The sequence below is a fragment of the Mirounga angustirostris genome, unplaced genomic scaffold (genome assembly GCF_029215605.1).
Source record: "Mirounga angustirostris isolate CCGP_5_RB_7025 unplaced genomic scaffold, mMirAng1.0.hap1 SCAF_10, whole genome shotgun sequence".
In the NCBI taxonomy this organism is placed as follows: Eukaryota; Metazoa; Chordata; class Mammalia; order Carnivora; family Phocidae; genus Mirounga; species Mirounga angustirostris.
Window position 1 is genome coordinate 49,784,240 of NW_026991718.1, and position 13,612 is coordinate 49,797,851.

Below are 13,612 nucleotides of genomic sequence, written 5' to 3' on the forward strand. Positions count from 1 at the left end.
AAAAGTGCATATTGCCTCTAATTCATAAAAATGGACACAGTCTTTACAGATAAAAATATCTTCAGATATCACACAATAATCCTGACATAATATATCACAAAATATATCAAGTAAAGAGATTCTATAGGTCTGGAGTTGGTCCTAAACATCTTTATATTAATAAAATTGAATGGATAAGTGATGTGAATCCCTAGGTGAAAACCACTGTTCTGGAAGATTTAACTTAAAGAAGTAGAGTCATGGCCAAGTTAACACTTTAAACAATAACTGAAATTATGATGGATGACACTGTACTACTATTTAATGTCAGGCAAAGTGGCACCAAGACTCTGATAAATGGATACCTATCATGGACAGCGAGGACATTACAGTTTTCTTGGATCTTCTCATACAGCATACAATTTCTGAAACACCACATTTTCCAGATTTAATCTAGGGAAGGCTATGCATCTCTTCTGATTTGCTAACTCATCAATAATAACCTATCAACTAAACCTAAGTATTTCTAGCAAGGTAAAAGAACAAGTCCTTTGTGATTTTCCAGGGTCCTTCACAGAAATCTCAAAGATAGTTCTATGTGCAAAAGATATCATTTAGGGTTCAATTTTAGGAAGGCAAAATATCAAAGGTTGTTAAGAGATTTGAATACTTAAAGGTTCATGGTTACAGGGAAGTAATACTTGATTATCTATTTAATCAAAGCAACAATAAAGATTTTAAAAGCAAAAATAGGAGGGAATATGATTCTAAAGAAACCTCTCTTGTAATGAGAGATGTTTGTTTTCTTAAATAATCAAGGACATAATAAAGTCAACATAAACCATAGAAAGGTTTTTTTTTTTTAAAGATTTCATTTATTTATTTGAGAAAGAGCGAGCATAGTGGGGGGAGGGGCAGAGGGACAAGCAGACACCCTGCTCAGCAGGGAGCCTGATCCCAAGACCCGGAGATCACGACCTGAGCCTAAGGCACTGAGCCACCCAGGCAGCCTCCTAGCCACACTTTACATACTTGGTTGTCAAGGGACATTTCTATCACTGCAGAAAGTTCTATCTGACAGTGCTATGCATGATCTGACAGGAGGGGGAATTCAGTACTTCACAAATCAGAAACACAATAGCAGTAGAGCCAAAAGGTCCCACATTTATTACTGAACCAACCTACTGGTGCAGAGGCATAGTAACAGAGAAAAATCATTTCCCTGATAAAACATGTCTATGGCCAGTTGGGAAGGATGTTTACAGAGTGATAGGATAGAACCCATGATTTTCATGCAGCTTAATTAAATATGTGGTGCCAATTAGGTGTGTCATCTCATGATGTGTGACGCCTTACAGACCCAGCTTGCTTCTTCTCCAGTGCCTCCTCTTGGAGTTGTACCTGATTTTATTACCAGTTTTCATCCGAATCCACTGGGGAATGGGATGATTCTGCTGTTGTTTCTTGGCCAGGAATTGATTGATTCTGAAAGTCATGGGAGAAGACATGGTGAGAAACAGCCAGCCATACAGAGCAGGATGGTGGCGAAAAAGAGGAAAGTTTTTTGATTAAGGTACAGAATCTTAGCTCTTTGGGCAGACTACAAGAGGGTAAACAGTAATCTTTTACAACCTCTTATTGAGAGCAGACCAAGAATCCCAGAAAAATTTGCCATTTTTAACAGAGAAAACCAAATTGTAGTTCTGTATCAATGTAATATCTGTTACTAAAGTTCTTTTGAAAATCCTATAAATAAGCCCATCAAACCTTAGTCATGACAAATAAAATTTTTTCCCAAAACTTTGTATAGTTTTCCTTATCCATACACATTTCAAAGTGGCAAAACTGAATTCATTCATCAACAGATTCAAGTATATCTAGCCTCTCTTGTAGCATATTAAAGTAAGAAGCAGAAGTGTACAAACTTAAGTTTATGTTTAATAATCAGTGTTTTAATACTCCATCTTACCTAGAAATAATCCAGGTATCTAATGACTGCCCATTAATTAACTAAATTTAGTATTAGTCCAAGGTTTTAAGTTACCTAAAGATGTTGGAAATTGTCTTTTTAAGCTGACATAGTTACTGTTGAAATAAAATTTGTCAGAATAATTTTTCAATTTGGACAGACACAGATTTACATTTTTCATGATTTCAAACATTAAGTAGATGCAGCACTAGCTTATTTGATCAGTAAAGTATAGGAGGAAGAACATAGTAGAATTTAAAACTCTATGCATCTATTATACTTAATAATGGTATTAGAGAACATATAACTGTTTTTAATAAACCAAAATAGTCTTATTTGCCAAAGATTTACCTAAATTATGTGAACCTGAATTCATGAAATATTTTCTAGTTCCCATAAGAGTACCTCTTTTTTCACATTGAAAGTATTAGAATTTTAATTTCCTTAATTTCTAGGAATTCAAGGACTATTCTCTTTGTCGAAGTGCTTGTTTATCTGTAAGTCAACCAGAATAGAGCAACTTTAAGAGATTTTATAATCTAATTTGGTTATACCATCTGGAGATCGGCAAATATACAGTCACACAATGAGAAGTAAATGCGTTTCTGAATTACAGAAATGTACACAGACACTTAAAGAGAGGAGGTTGGGGTTTAATGATACACCAGAACAACTTATATTCAGAGGTTTTGAAAAGTTGGATAGCAAACCTAAACTTTGTGATGACAGCATTTGAACTGGAGTTGGAGTCCTATGATGCTTTGTCACCATTCTTTCTACCCTACCCAGAAGGAGTTCTATTCAGTGAGTTCTAGGGCAGGACTTAAGTCAGTGGCTTCCAAATATTTTGAGTACTAATATGGATTGCTTACATTTTTTTTAAGGTAAAGACAATACATGCTCATTGTAGAAAATTTAGAAAGTAACATGTAATTTCATCACATGGAATTTTATAACCCAAAGATAGCTCTCACATTTGTTTTTTTTAAATAATAATTTTATATAAATTTGGGATCATACAATGTGTATATTGTTTTGTATGTAGGTCTTTATCTTTAAAATAATGCTATGAGTATTTCTTCACATAACTAAATATTTATTTGAAACCATTTTTAAGTGATTGTATAATCATATGGTTGCCACAGTTTATTGAGCCATTCTTTGACTATTGGATATTTAAATAATGTCCAATCCAAATATTAGGGCCAAATGGCAGCTCTTTCAAAGATCTTGTATATATTGCCGTGTTGTAAAAAGTAGAATCTTAATCTAACTCTAATATCCATAAAACTATGCTTTTAATTTAAAAATATTTCTGATGGCTCTAATTGAGATGGACTAAATAAAACCACTTTTTAAACCTTAAGACTATCTAATTTTACTTTATTATATGCTATTGAAATTTATTCCCAGAAATGAATCATGGGTTTTGAGAGAGTCAATGCATTGCAAACTTAGAAAAAATTGTAGTTACCTCCTATTGAAATTTTATCTTTTTTTGGATTCAAACACTAATAAAGAGGATATATATGTGTTAAGAAAAAAAAAAAAGAAGAAGAAGAAGAAGAAGAAGGTAGCGGGAGGGGAAGAATGAAGCGGGGGAAATCGGAGGGGTAGACGAACCATGAGAGACGATGGACTCTGAAAAACAAACAGGGTTCTAGAGGGCAGGGGGGTGAGAGGACGGGTTAGCCTGGTGGTGGGTATTGAGGAGGGCACATTCTGCATGGAGCACTGGGTGTTATGCACAAACAATGAATCATGGAACACTTCATTTAAAACTAATGTTGTAATGTATGGGGATTAACATAAGAATAAAAAAAAAAGTAAAAAAAAAAAAGAGGATATATATGAAAACGTAGTGTTGTACCTCCTTTCTGGACTGTATCCAAATATTTAAGCAGGTCATATTTAAATAGAAAATTACTATTATTGTTTCCATTCATATAATATGAGATAATAAGGTTAGAGATTTTTCTAAAATTTTTATTTTCCATTTATGAGTATAGGGGCAAATGAAAGGTAATTTATTATTTAAAAAAAATTTTTTTTAAGATTTTATTTATTTGCAAGAGAAAGAATGAGAGACAGAGAGCATGAGAGGGAGGAGGGTCAGAGGGAGAAGCAGACTCCCTGCTGAGCAGGGAGCCCGATGTGGGACTCGATCCCGGGACTCCAGGATCATGAACTGAGCCGAAGGCAGTTGCTTAACCAACTGAGCCACCCAGGCGCCCAAATGAAAGGTAATTTAGCACATAAAACTCAACCCAAAGAACTTTGGTTACTCTGAATAATGCTTGTTTTTTAATATTAATAATCATTTATTAAAGACTGATAGATGAGGCAGGCTTTAATGATCTCTAACTTAGACCTCTTCTGACTTTTGGCTTTGTAAAAAATTTAAAAATCACTCTAATTTAACAAAGAAATTTCACACTTGCTTTATTTCTTTTATCCCTTAAAAAATTTATGTGGTTTATGTTTATGTGGCCTTTAGATTTTTTAAAAAACTGGAACATAATATATGCCGATGAAAAATAATACAGGCCACTAATTATTTAGTTCCTTTAACTGCTTTCTACACAATCTCATTTAACTTTTACAGTAACTTTGTGAGGTTGACATCATCTCATTTTTATAAAGATAGAAACTGAGGCATTAAAAGTTAAATTACTTAATCTAAGTCACATACCTAGTAAGTGGTACAGCTAGAATTCAGACCCATGTTTAACTGATTTCCTGTACTTCTTTTACCATGTCGTGTGTTCTCCAAATAGCTAGTATTTATTATTATTATTATTTAAAAACTGATCTTGTTTGCTGGTTTCTTCTCTGAGAATCTTGTTATTTGGACACATATGGAGAAGAGACATAGGGAAAAGAAACCACTGATGCTACCTGCTTTCCAGGGATATTACTGCTTCTGTAGTTGAATGGGGCACTGCTTTATCACATTATGTGTCCCTTATATTTTCTCAGTCTGGAGTCTGTGCTTTTCTCAGTCTTAGTGCTTACTGGTGCATGCCTAAAATATGTGGTGTTTTGTTTCTAGCCACATTAGTTATGTTCCTATGTTTAGTGTTATTTTGTTATTTTAGTGATATTTATTAAATCTAAGTCTTACCATACTGTTAGTGAAACTTGTTCGTGTTTGGACATCTTTCTTTTTTTTGGACTTGTTTCCAAGATTTCTATTGATTGCAGAACAGTTACAAGTTATAGAGACCAGCCATCAAGGCTCTCCACAGCCTATCCCAGTCTATCACTCTAATCTCATTGTCCTCTGTTCCTTTACTCAGATAATCTCTTCCTACCAAAATTGTCCTGTGAACACGTCAGGACCTCAGTTGACCTGTAGTTTTGGCTTGTACTTAAAACCCAGCACTACATCTAAATCCCCGATCAATTGGCACCTTCTTTGTATGGGCTTTTGGTATCTTCAGTTAGTTTTCTTTAAAAGCTTTATTTTGAAATAGTTATAGAATTAACAGAAAATTGCAAAGATAGTTTAAAGAATCCTGTGCACAGTTCACCCAGTTTCCCCCAGATACCACGTTTTACATAATTATAGTACAATATCAAAATCAGGAAACTGACATTGGTACAATGTATTTGTGTGTTGCTATTTTAGATTAGATTCCTGTAGCCATCGTCACAGTCAATATATAGAATTATTTCATCACTGTAAAGATCTACTGGTATCAACAGTTTATCAATTGAAGTGTAGAAATCTTACCTTTGTTATGTATCTATCCTCTTCTGTTAATAATATAATTGTCTTAAAAATTTTCTCTGTGTATGTTGAAATCTATGTCACACAATATTATACTTTTGCTTTGATCATCAAATATAATTTAGAAACCTCAGGAGGAGTAAGAAAGCCTACTGTATTTACTCATTTTTTTCCTCTTTTTATTATTTGTCCTTCCTGATGTTCTAAGGTTCATTCATTTATCATTTCCTTTCCATTTAGAAAGCATCTTTTAGCCATTCTCTAGGGTAGGTCTGTGGGTGACAAATTTTCTTAGTTTTCCTGCATCTTACTAGAATGTCTCAAGACATTCTAATGAAGATAATTAAGACATGTCTTGATTTCTGCTTTAGTTCTGAAGGATAATTTTGCTGGATATAAAATTTGGGGTTGACAGTTCTTTTCTCTCAGCACTTGAAAGATATTGTATCATTTCCTTTGATTTTCCATAGTTCCTGATGAAATATCTGCTATTGTTTGAAGTGTTCTTTCTCTATAGGTGAGTATCATTTTTCTTTGGCTGCTTTGAAGACTTTTTTCATTGTCTTTAGTTTTCGGGGTTTTAATTCTGATGTGTCTTGGCATGGATTTCTTTCGGTTTATCTTGCTTGGGGTTGACTCATCTTCTTGAATCTGACTTCTCACTGGGCCTTCTCTGATACTACCATGGTCTCACTACTATTTTGTGGGGGTTGAAATCCAAGATCCCCATATGACCTCCACTGACATCCATGTTGAGGGACCTTGTTAACTGCCTGATGAGGGTGGAAATCTAGGCTCCCCATTCAGCCTTTTCTGATTGGGGAGTGGTGGGGTTCATATTTTTTGCCTGTGATGTTTGGCTGGAGTGGGATCATTACTATCTAAAAGGTTGCTGTCCTGGTAGTTGTGCCTCTTTAGTCCTTTGGCTAGAGAGACGGGGCTTTTCTTTGACCTTGTCTGCTTTAGCTTTATCTGGTTGTTAGCCTTATACCTACTGTGGGATATAAGAAGCCAAAAAGAAACAAAACAACAAAACAAAACAAAACAAGCAACTCACCAGGGAACTCATCACCTGATGTTCCTTGCTTTCTGAGGTCCCTAACCAGTCTTTCTACTTCTCTCCACCTCTCTGAATCTTCTTATGTTTGCTTTATATATAATGTCCAGGATTTTTAGCTCTACTTAATTGGAGGAGTAGGGAGAAGTGTGGTCTACTTCATCTTTCATTAGTTAACTTTTTTACATTACTTACCATTGGCAAAATACTTTTATATGCATCATCTCACTTGATTCTCCTAAGAAACTTAATGTGGTGTAGCTGTTGGTATTATTATCTACATTTAATAGATTTAGAATTGGGATTGGAGGATTAAAAAGAAATTCAAGGGGCGCCTGGGTGGCTCAGTTGGTTAGGCGACTGCCTTTGGCTCTGGTCATGAACCTGGAGTCCCGGGATCGGGTTCCACATCAGACTCCCTGCTCAGTGGAAAGTCTGCTTCTCCCTCTGACCCTGCCCCCTCTTGTGCACTCTCTCTCTCTCAAATAAATAAATAAAATCTTTAAAAAAAAAATAAAGAAATTCAAGAGCATAGCCAGGATCAGAAATTCAGCATTTCTGATTCTACATTTTCCCCCACTCTATTAGTTTTGCTTCCCAGTCACTCCAGCCTATAGAGCATTTCTCCTCCATTTGAAAAAGTATAGCATTTACTCTCTGATCATTAATTTGGTAATCTTCATATGATTTTTAATTGAGCCTTATTTCTTTATCTGTTTGCCTTGACTAATCTATAGTGAGATTTTAAATTCTTTTTTTTTTTTTAAAGATTTTATTAATTTATTAGAGAGAGACACAGCGAGAGAGGGAACACAAGCAGGGGGAGTGGGAGAGGGAGAAGCAGGCTCCCCGTGGAGCAGGAAGCCTGATGTGGGGCTCGATCCCAGGACCCTGGGATCATGACCTGAGCCGAAGGCAGACGCTTAATGACTGAGCCACCCAGGCGCCCCAGTTTTAAATTCTTTAAATGAATGATTAGCCTCCTGTACCTCATTTCATCTTTGGCTTCTTACACATTGTCTTGATCATAATCAGTATCTAAAAACTTTGTATTTGGTGAATTGCTTGTGTCTCCTTCTTATGTTGCCACTGCAGACTGGCTTTATCTATCTCAGTGAGTGTGGTACATTTTGACTGTTAAATGGGAAATTTAATTTCCAATTTTTTTTTTTTAATATAGCATGATCCTTCCTCCCCCAGAGGACTCTATAGCCTGCTCTGATCTACTTGTAATAATGTCCAACTTTTGTCCTTGACCATTTTTTTGTTTCTATTCTTAAGTTTTCTGCCTAAGGAAACATGAAAACTCTCAGGACTTCAATTGCCAGCCATTTCTTGTTGACTCCCAAATACCTTCATCTGCTCTGAACTCTCCCTTCAATTCCACTTCACCTTGGTGAAACTCAGAATGACACCTGATGCTCAAAATATCCAAAATTAAACTTATGTTCATTCATACTGAAAGCCTGAACAAAAACTTCTCTTTTCTTTCTTTTTTGGTAGCTGTACTAACTAGTTACAAATTAGGGATGTAGGCATTCATCCCCATCTCTCCCTCTTTTTTTTTTAATAAATTTATCTTTTTTTTTTTTTAAAGATGTTATTTATTTATTTGACAGAGAGAGAGAACAAGCAGGAGGAGCAACAGAGGGAGAGGGAGAAGCAGGCTCCCCATCCAAGCAGGGAGCCCGATGCGGGGCTCGATCCCAGGACCCTGGGATCATGACCCAAGCTGAAGGCAGAGGCTTAACTGACTGAGCCACCCAGGCGCCCCTCCCTCTTTTGGCGTTCATTGTTACAGCCATCATCACCATTACTACTGCCATAGCTACCAACCCATTTGCCAGTATTCATCCTTTGTCACACATTGTTCTGAGCTCTTTACATGTGTTAACTCATTTAATTCTCAACAGCACACCATTGAGGTAGGTACTCTAATTATCCCTGTTTTACAAATGAAGAATTTGAGACACTAAGAGGTTAAATTGCCCAAGATTATACAGCTAGAAAGTGGAAGAGCTTGGCAGGTTTTGGCAGTCTGGCTCTAGAGCCTCTGCTCTTACCAAGTTTTAGTAATTGTATCTTGATATTTTTTGAGTCTTCCACCTCCTATCCATCTCTACTACTAATGCCTCAGGTCAGACTTTCTTCATCTTGGGTGTCAGTTAACCAACCTTTCAGCTTTCCATTGTTTTCTCCCTTAAGTCCATTCTCTACATAGTCACTGGGAAGACAGCAGCCAAGGGAACTCTCCTTCACACAGAGCAGTAGTTCCCCAACACCTGGAAGTAATGTCCAGGCTTCTTATCCCTGCATCCAAGGGATGTCCATTATCTGGTTCCTGTCTGTTCTTCTCCGCCCATCTTTTGTCACTATTTTCATCCTAGCAACTCTCACTTGGATGGTTTTTGAAGTCATTTATGCCAGGAACTGGTTTGTATGAGCATTAGTTTTCTAATTCCTTCATGGGCTCCTTCTCTGACTTCCACTTTTGGTGTCCCACCGTAGCCCAAGAATCTTCTCTTTCCATTTCCATGCCACTTTTCCTTTCCTCATATTTTCTCTTGTGCTTGTTTTGGTCTTTTTTTGGCTGGACAACTGAAAAGGTTAAGTTCTGGGTCACCTCATCTTAGAAGCTTTCCCTGAATTTTTTCTTTCCCTCTCCTCCGTTAGTGGGCTCGCCTGGTGCCCTGTCCATACCTCCATCATTGAGCTAATTGTTATATTAATCTTTATATTTCTAATTTATTATTTTATTTTATTTTAAAGATTTTATTTATTTATTTGACAGAGAGAGAGAGTGGCAGGCAGAGGGAGAGTGAGAAGCAGGCTCCCCACTGAGCAGGGAGCCTGATGTGGGGCTCGATCCCAGGACCCTGGGATCATGACCTGAGCCGAAGGCAGACGCTTAACCGACTGAGCCACTCAGGCGCCCCTTTATATTTCTAATATTAACCAATGTATATGTCATATACTTGTTGCTGTCTAAATGTGTTAAATGAATTCACTTGTTGGTATGAAGCTGTGCAGTGTTTTTCATTGCATAATGAAATGATACTAATAGAAGGATGTGCGAAAGTTCATTGCTAAAATGGCCCATCTTTGAAATGTTTTATTTATTCATCTAAATATCAGGAATCAGTAATTATAAGGTAAGTAAAATGCTTTTCATAAAGTATTTCATTGGAAGCACGGTATGTTGGATGTGGTGGTTCACATCTTGCTTCTGCTTTGTTGAGTGATACTGGACCAGTAAGACATATATAACCTTGAACTTTGGTTTTCTCACCTGGAATTGCTGGCAGTTAATGCTGATAGTCTCCGTAGGCCAATGTACATAAATGTGATTGGAAATTACTAGACCATCCTCAGTACTTTCATAAATGTTTGCCTTTTGTCCTGATCCATTCTTGGTATATTCTCCCAAACTCTGCTTTTTCTTATGGTGACCGGCTCATGTCACTGGGTTTGTCTAGGGTCTCTTGGGAATCATTTAGCCTAGACTTTTTGGGTGATTCTGTTTTCTAAATAGTGATTCTGTTTTCTAAATAAGCTAATCCTTTCCCCGCCCTTCTATCGATTTTTGGTTTTCAGTTTTCGGTTTTCAGTTAGATGTGTGTGTGTGTGTGCATGCGCACATGCGTGTGTGTTTTCTCCCTCTGGTATTGGCAATGTCAGGACTTCTTATTCCTATAGTCTTAACAGCACCCTTACCATGTCCTGCCAGATAGTGCTTTCTCATTCTTTAAATCTGGTAAAACAATGTGTCCTTTGTTGTTGCACCCCCTGTATTTTTGAATACTTGGCACATAAAACCCTGAAAAAAATTCTTTTACATTTGTTACACAGCTGCAATCTAGTAGCATTCTAAGTGCTTTGCATTGACTGTTTAATCTCTGTCACATCTTTAGGATTTATATTGGATAGGATGAAAAAATGAGAGGATTAGCTTTGTGCTCACCAAATTTCTCAGTAAGAAGAAAAAAAATGTGTTTAACTTTCCATTCTGTGCTTAACTCTGGATTCTTTGAGAGTGACATCTAAAAATGAATTTTTTGCCATATTAATTTTAACTGTTTTTGTTGACTGTCATTTCCATTTTTATTTATACTACAGTACATGTGAATCAGTATATAATGGCGATTATGAGTAGGTGTTAAGCAGCTTGTTCTACCACTAGCATGTGAAGAAGGATGTCATGGGTGTACTAGATTCTAGTTTTGCGCTAGACTTGTCTTACGACGTTAGTGAAGTCATTTAAACTCCTTGAATGTATTTTCCCAACCATCACCTGAGATGGTTACCTCCTAGAATAAAATGAAATTGTGAGAACTGCTAGCAGAATCAGCAATTCTGGGAATACTTGCTAAATACTTTGTAAGGAATTAATTGACCTTTTAGATCTTTTAATGGTAGATTCTAATTATAAATCTTTAGGCTCAGTCTTCTCCCACATTTGACTTTGTATTCTATTTGCATTTTAAACCTTCTTATTCTTTACGCTTACCATCTTTTCCTTTACCTTTTTCTTAGCCCCACTCTTCTTCTCATGATGACAGACCCCAAAATGATTGTTTCTGTGATTTTAGCCCCTTCCAAAATTGTGAAAGTATAAAATGCTCCAGGGGATAGAGAGAGGGAAGATACAGTGTCAACCTCTGTTTCACCTTTTATCTTTTGAGAATACTTTAGCTGACTTAAGTTGCCTATCTCTTTGTTGACCCTGGTCTTGCATGGAAATGATCAGTCTATAGACAGCTAATTATCAATTCACACAATATGTTTTTTGGGGTCATACGTTTTTGGTTTATCATAAATAGAAATAAAAAGTTGAGAATGTATTTTTCTACATCCAATTTCAGTTGTGGATATTTGGAATAGTTTGTTACCCACATCTTTCGTTTTTGATGGTGCTCTTGGCCAGAGAACACTGTGACCATTGCAGTATTCTACTGTTTTTTTAAAATTCCCCAAGGGCTACATTATTGGGGACTTTCCTTATGTAAAACATAAAAGTGTTGTTGTTGTTGTTTTTTAAATTGCAACCATATTTTTTTTTTATTAAAATCAGTTGCAATTCCAGTGAATACTAGGCAGAAATTTTTCCAAACATTTGCCTGAGCTGTTGTTTCTATTTTTAATTTTATGGAAACTAACTTTTTTTCTGATTGTAAAAGTAATACATGTTCATTCTAGAGAACTTAGAAAATGCTAAGGGGTACAGTGAAGAGATATACATCATTAGTGATGTATCATCTAAGAAGAGGTGGTTAACATTTGGATAGATTTTATTTTTTAAGGATATACAAGCCCATATATTCATTTATTAATAACATTGGTGTCATTTATATAAATGGATTATTGGATATAGTTTAGTATTTATGTTTTTCATTTGTTATGAAATACTTAATGCAAATATATAATATATATAAGTTATAAAGCATAAAAAAAAGATAAACCTCTTTGTACTGCTCTTCAATTTAAGGTAGATACTATCAACAACTTTGAAGCCCTCTGAGTTGCTCTACTTCATTATACCCCTACTTCCTTCTCCATCAGAGATAACCAATAATGCTACATTTTGTATACATCATTTACTTCTGTTTTTTTTTTTTTTGTAGGTATGTGCATAACCATAGGTAACATATTATTTAGTTTTCCTTGGTTTTGATCTTGATAAAAAAGGTAACATATCTTGGGCTTGCATTTTACACCCAACACTTACGTTGCTATCATTTCTTTATAGCTTGTTGATTTTCATTGCTCTAGAAAAACAGTAGGATGTATTGCATCATTCACCTGAAGATGAACATTGAAAGATGGCAAGTTTGATGACCTGAAAGTAGTGTAGTATGATTTGGCATGTAAAACTATATATATATAATGGTTGCATGTTATATTATACATACTATCACTTTTTGTTTTACTTATGTTGAAGCTATGTTATATTAGGTGTTTGACTCTTATGAGATTATTTTTATCTTTAGTAATGCTTTTGCTCGATATTTTGTGTAATATTAAAAAATTATAGTAACTTTTTGTTGTTGTTAGTACTGTTTGCATGGTGCAATATTTATTTTCACTTTTTTTGAAAATAAGTTTTTAGATGTGTCTTTTGTAAATAGCATATGGCTAGACCTTTAAACCAAACTAGTGTGATCCTTTATCAGTGTTTATTAACAGGGGCATTCAGTCTACATTTAATCTGCTACTGATGGTGTTTGAATTTTTATCTATCATCTGAATTTGAACTTTCTCTCTTTTGGCTCTTCTCTGGTTCTTTTTTACCTTTTCTTGCCTGCTTTTGGATTGATTTTTAAAAATCATGCCATCCCCTATCTCTCAAACCCCCTTTCCTCTTTTGAAAGTTATATACGCTTTCTGTTCTTTGTGTGGTTAGCCTAGAAACACCCTTAACCTGCAAAAGTTTGAAGTTAATCAAGACTTTTTTTCTCTCCAGTTGGATAGGGACCTTAGGACACCTAAATTCCATTCATCTCCCATCTGATTTGTGATATTATTGTTTTATACTTAATTTTCTTTTTGGTCCTACTAGACATTATTGTTGTTTCATATAGTCACTGTTAGTTTATATTTGTCCACATTTAACTCTTTATTCCTTCTTTCCCTCAATCTCAGACTTTCCATTTGAGATGACTTCCCTTCTGCCTGAAGTATGTCCTTTACAATTTCCATTGATAGAAGTCTGTCTGCAACAAACATTTCCAGTCTCCCTCTCCCCCTGCTGTTTGGCCTGAAATTTTGTTATTTCACCTTTGTTCTTAAAAGTAGGTAGGTAATTCTGGGCTTGCAGTTATTTTCCTTTATTACATTACTTATTATTTCACTGTCTTCTAGCTTTTCTTTTAATGTT

General features: G+C 35.6%; 2 protein-coding genes across 5 annotated transcripts in view; one reads left to right on the forward strand and one right to left on the reverse strand.

Annotated features, from left to right (window-relative positions):
* EXOC6B (exocyst complex component 6B) overlaps positions 1–13,612 on the forward strand; it is a 606,547-nt gene that overhangs the window by 183,494 nt on the left and 409,441 nt on the right. The window lies entirely within an intron of this gene.
* On the reverse strand, positions 1,275–1,487 carry LOC123851181 (large ribosomal subunit protein eL39-like). Its single transcript, XM_045884784.3, has one exon. It carries the CDS (start codon positions 1,485–1,487, stop codon positions 1,332–1,334), a length of 156 nt encoding a protein of 51 aa, XP_045740740.1. The 3' UTR covers positions 1,275–1,331.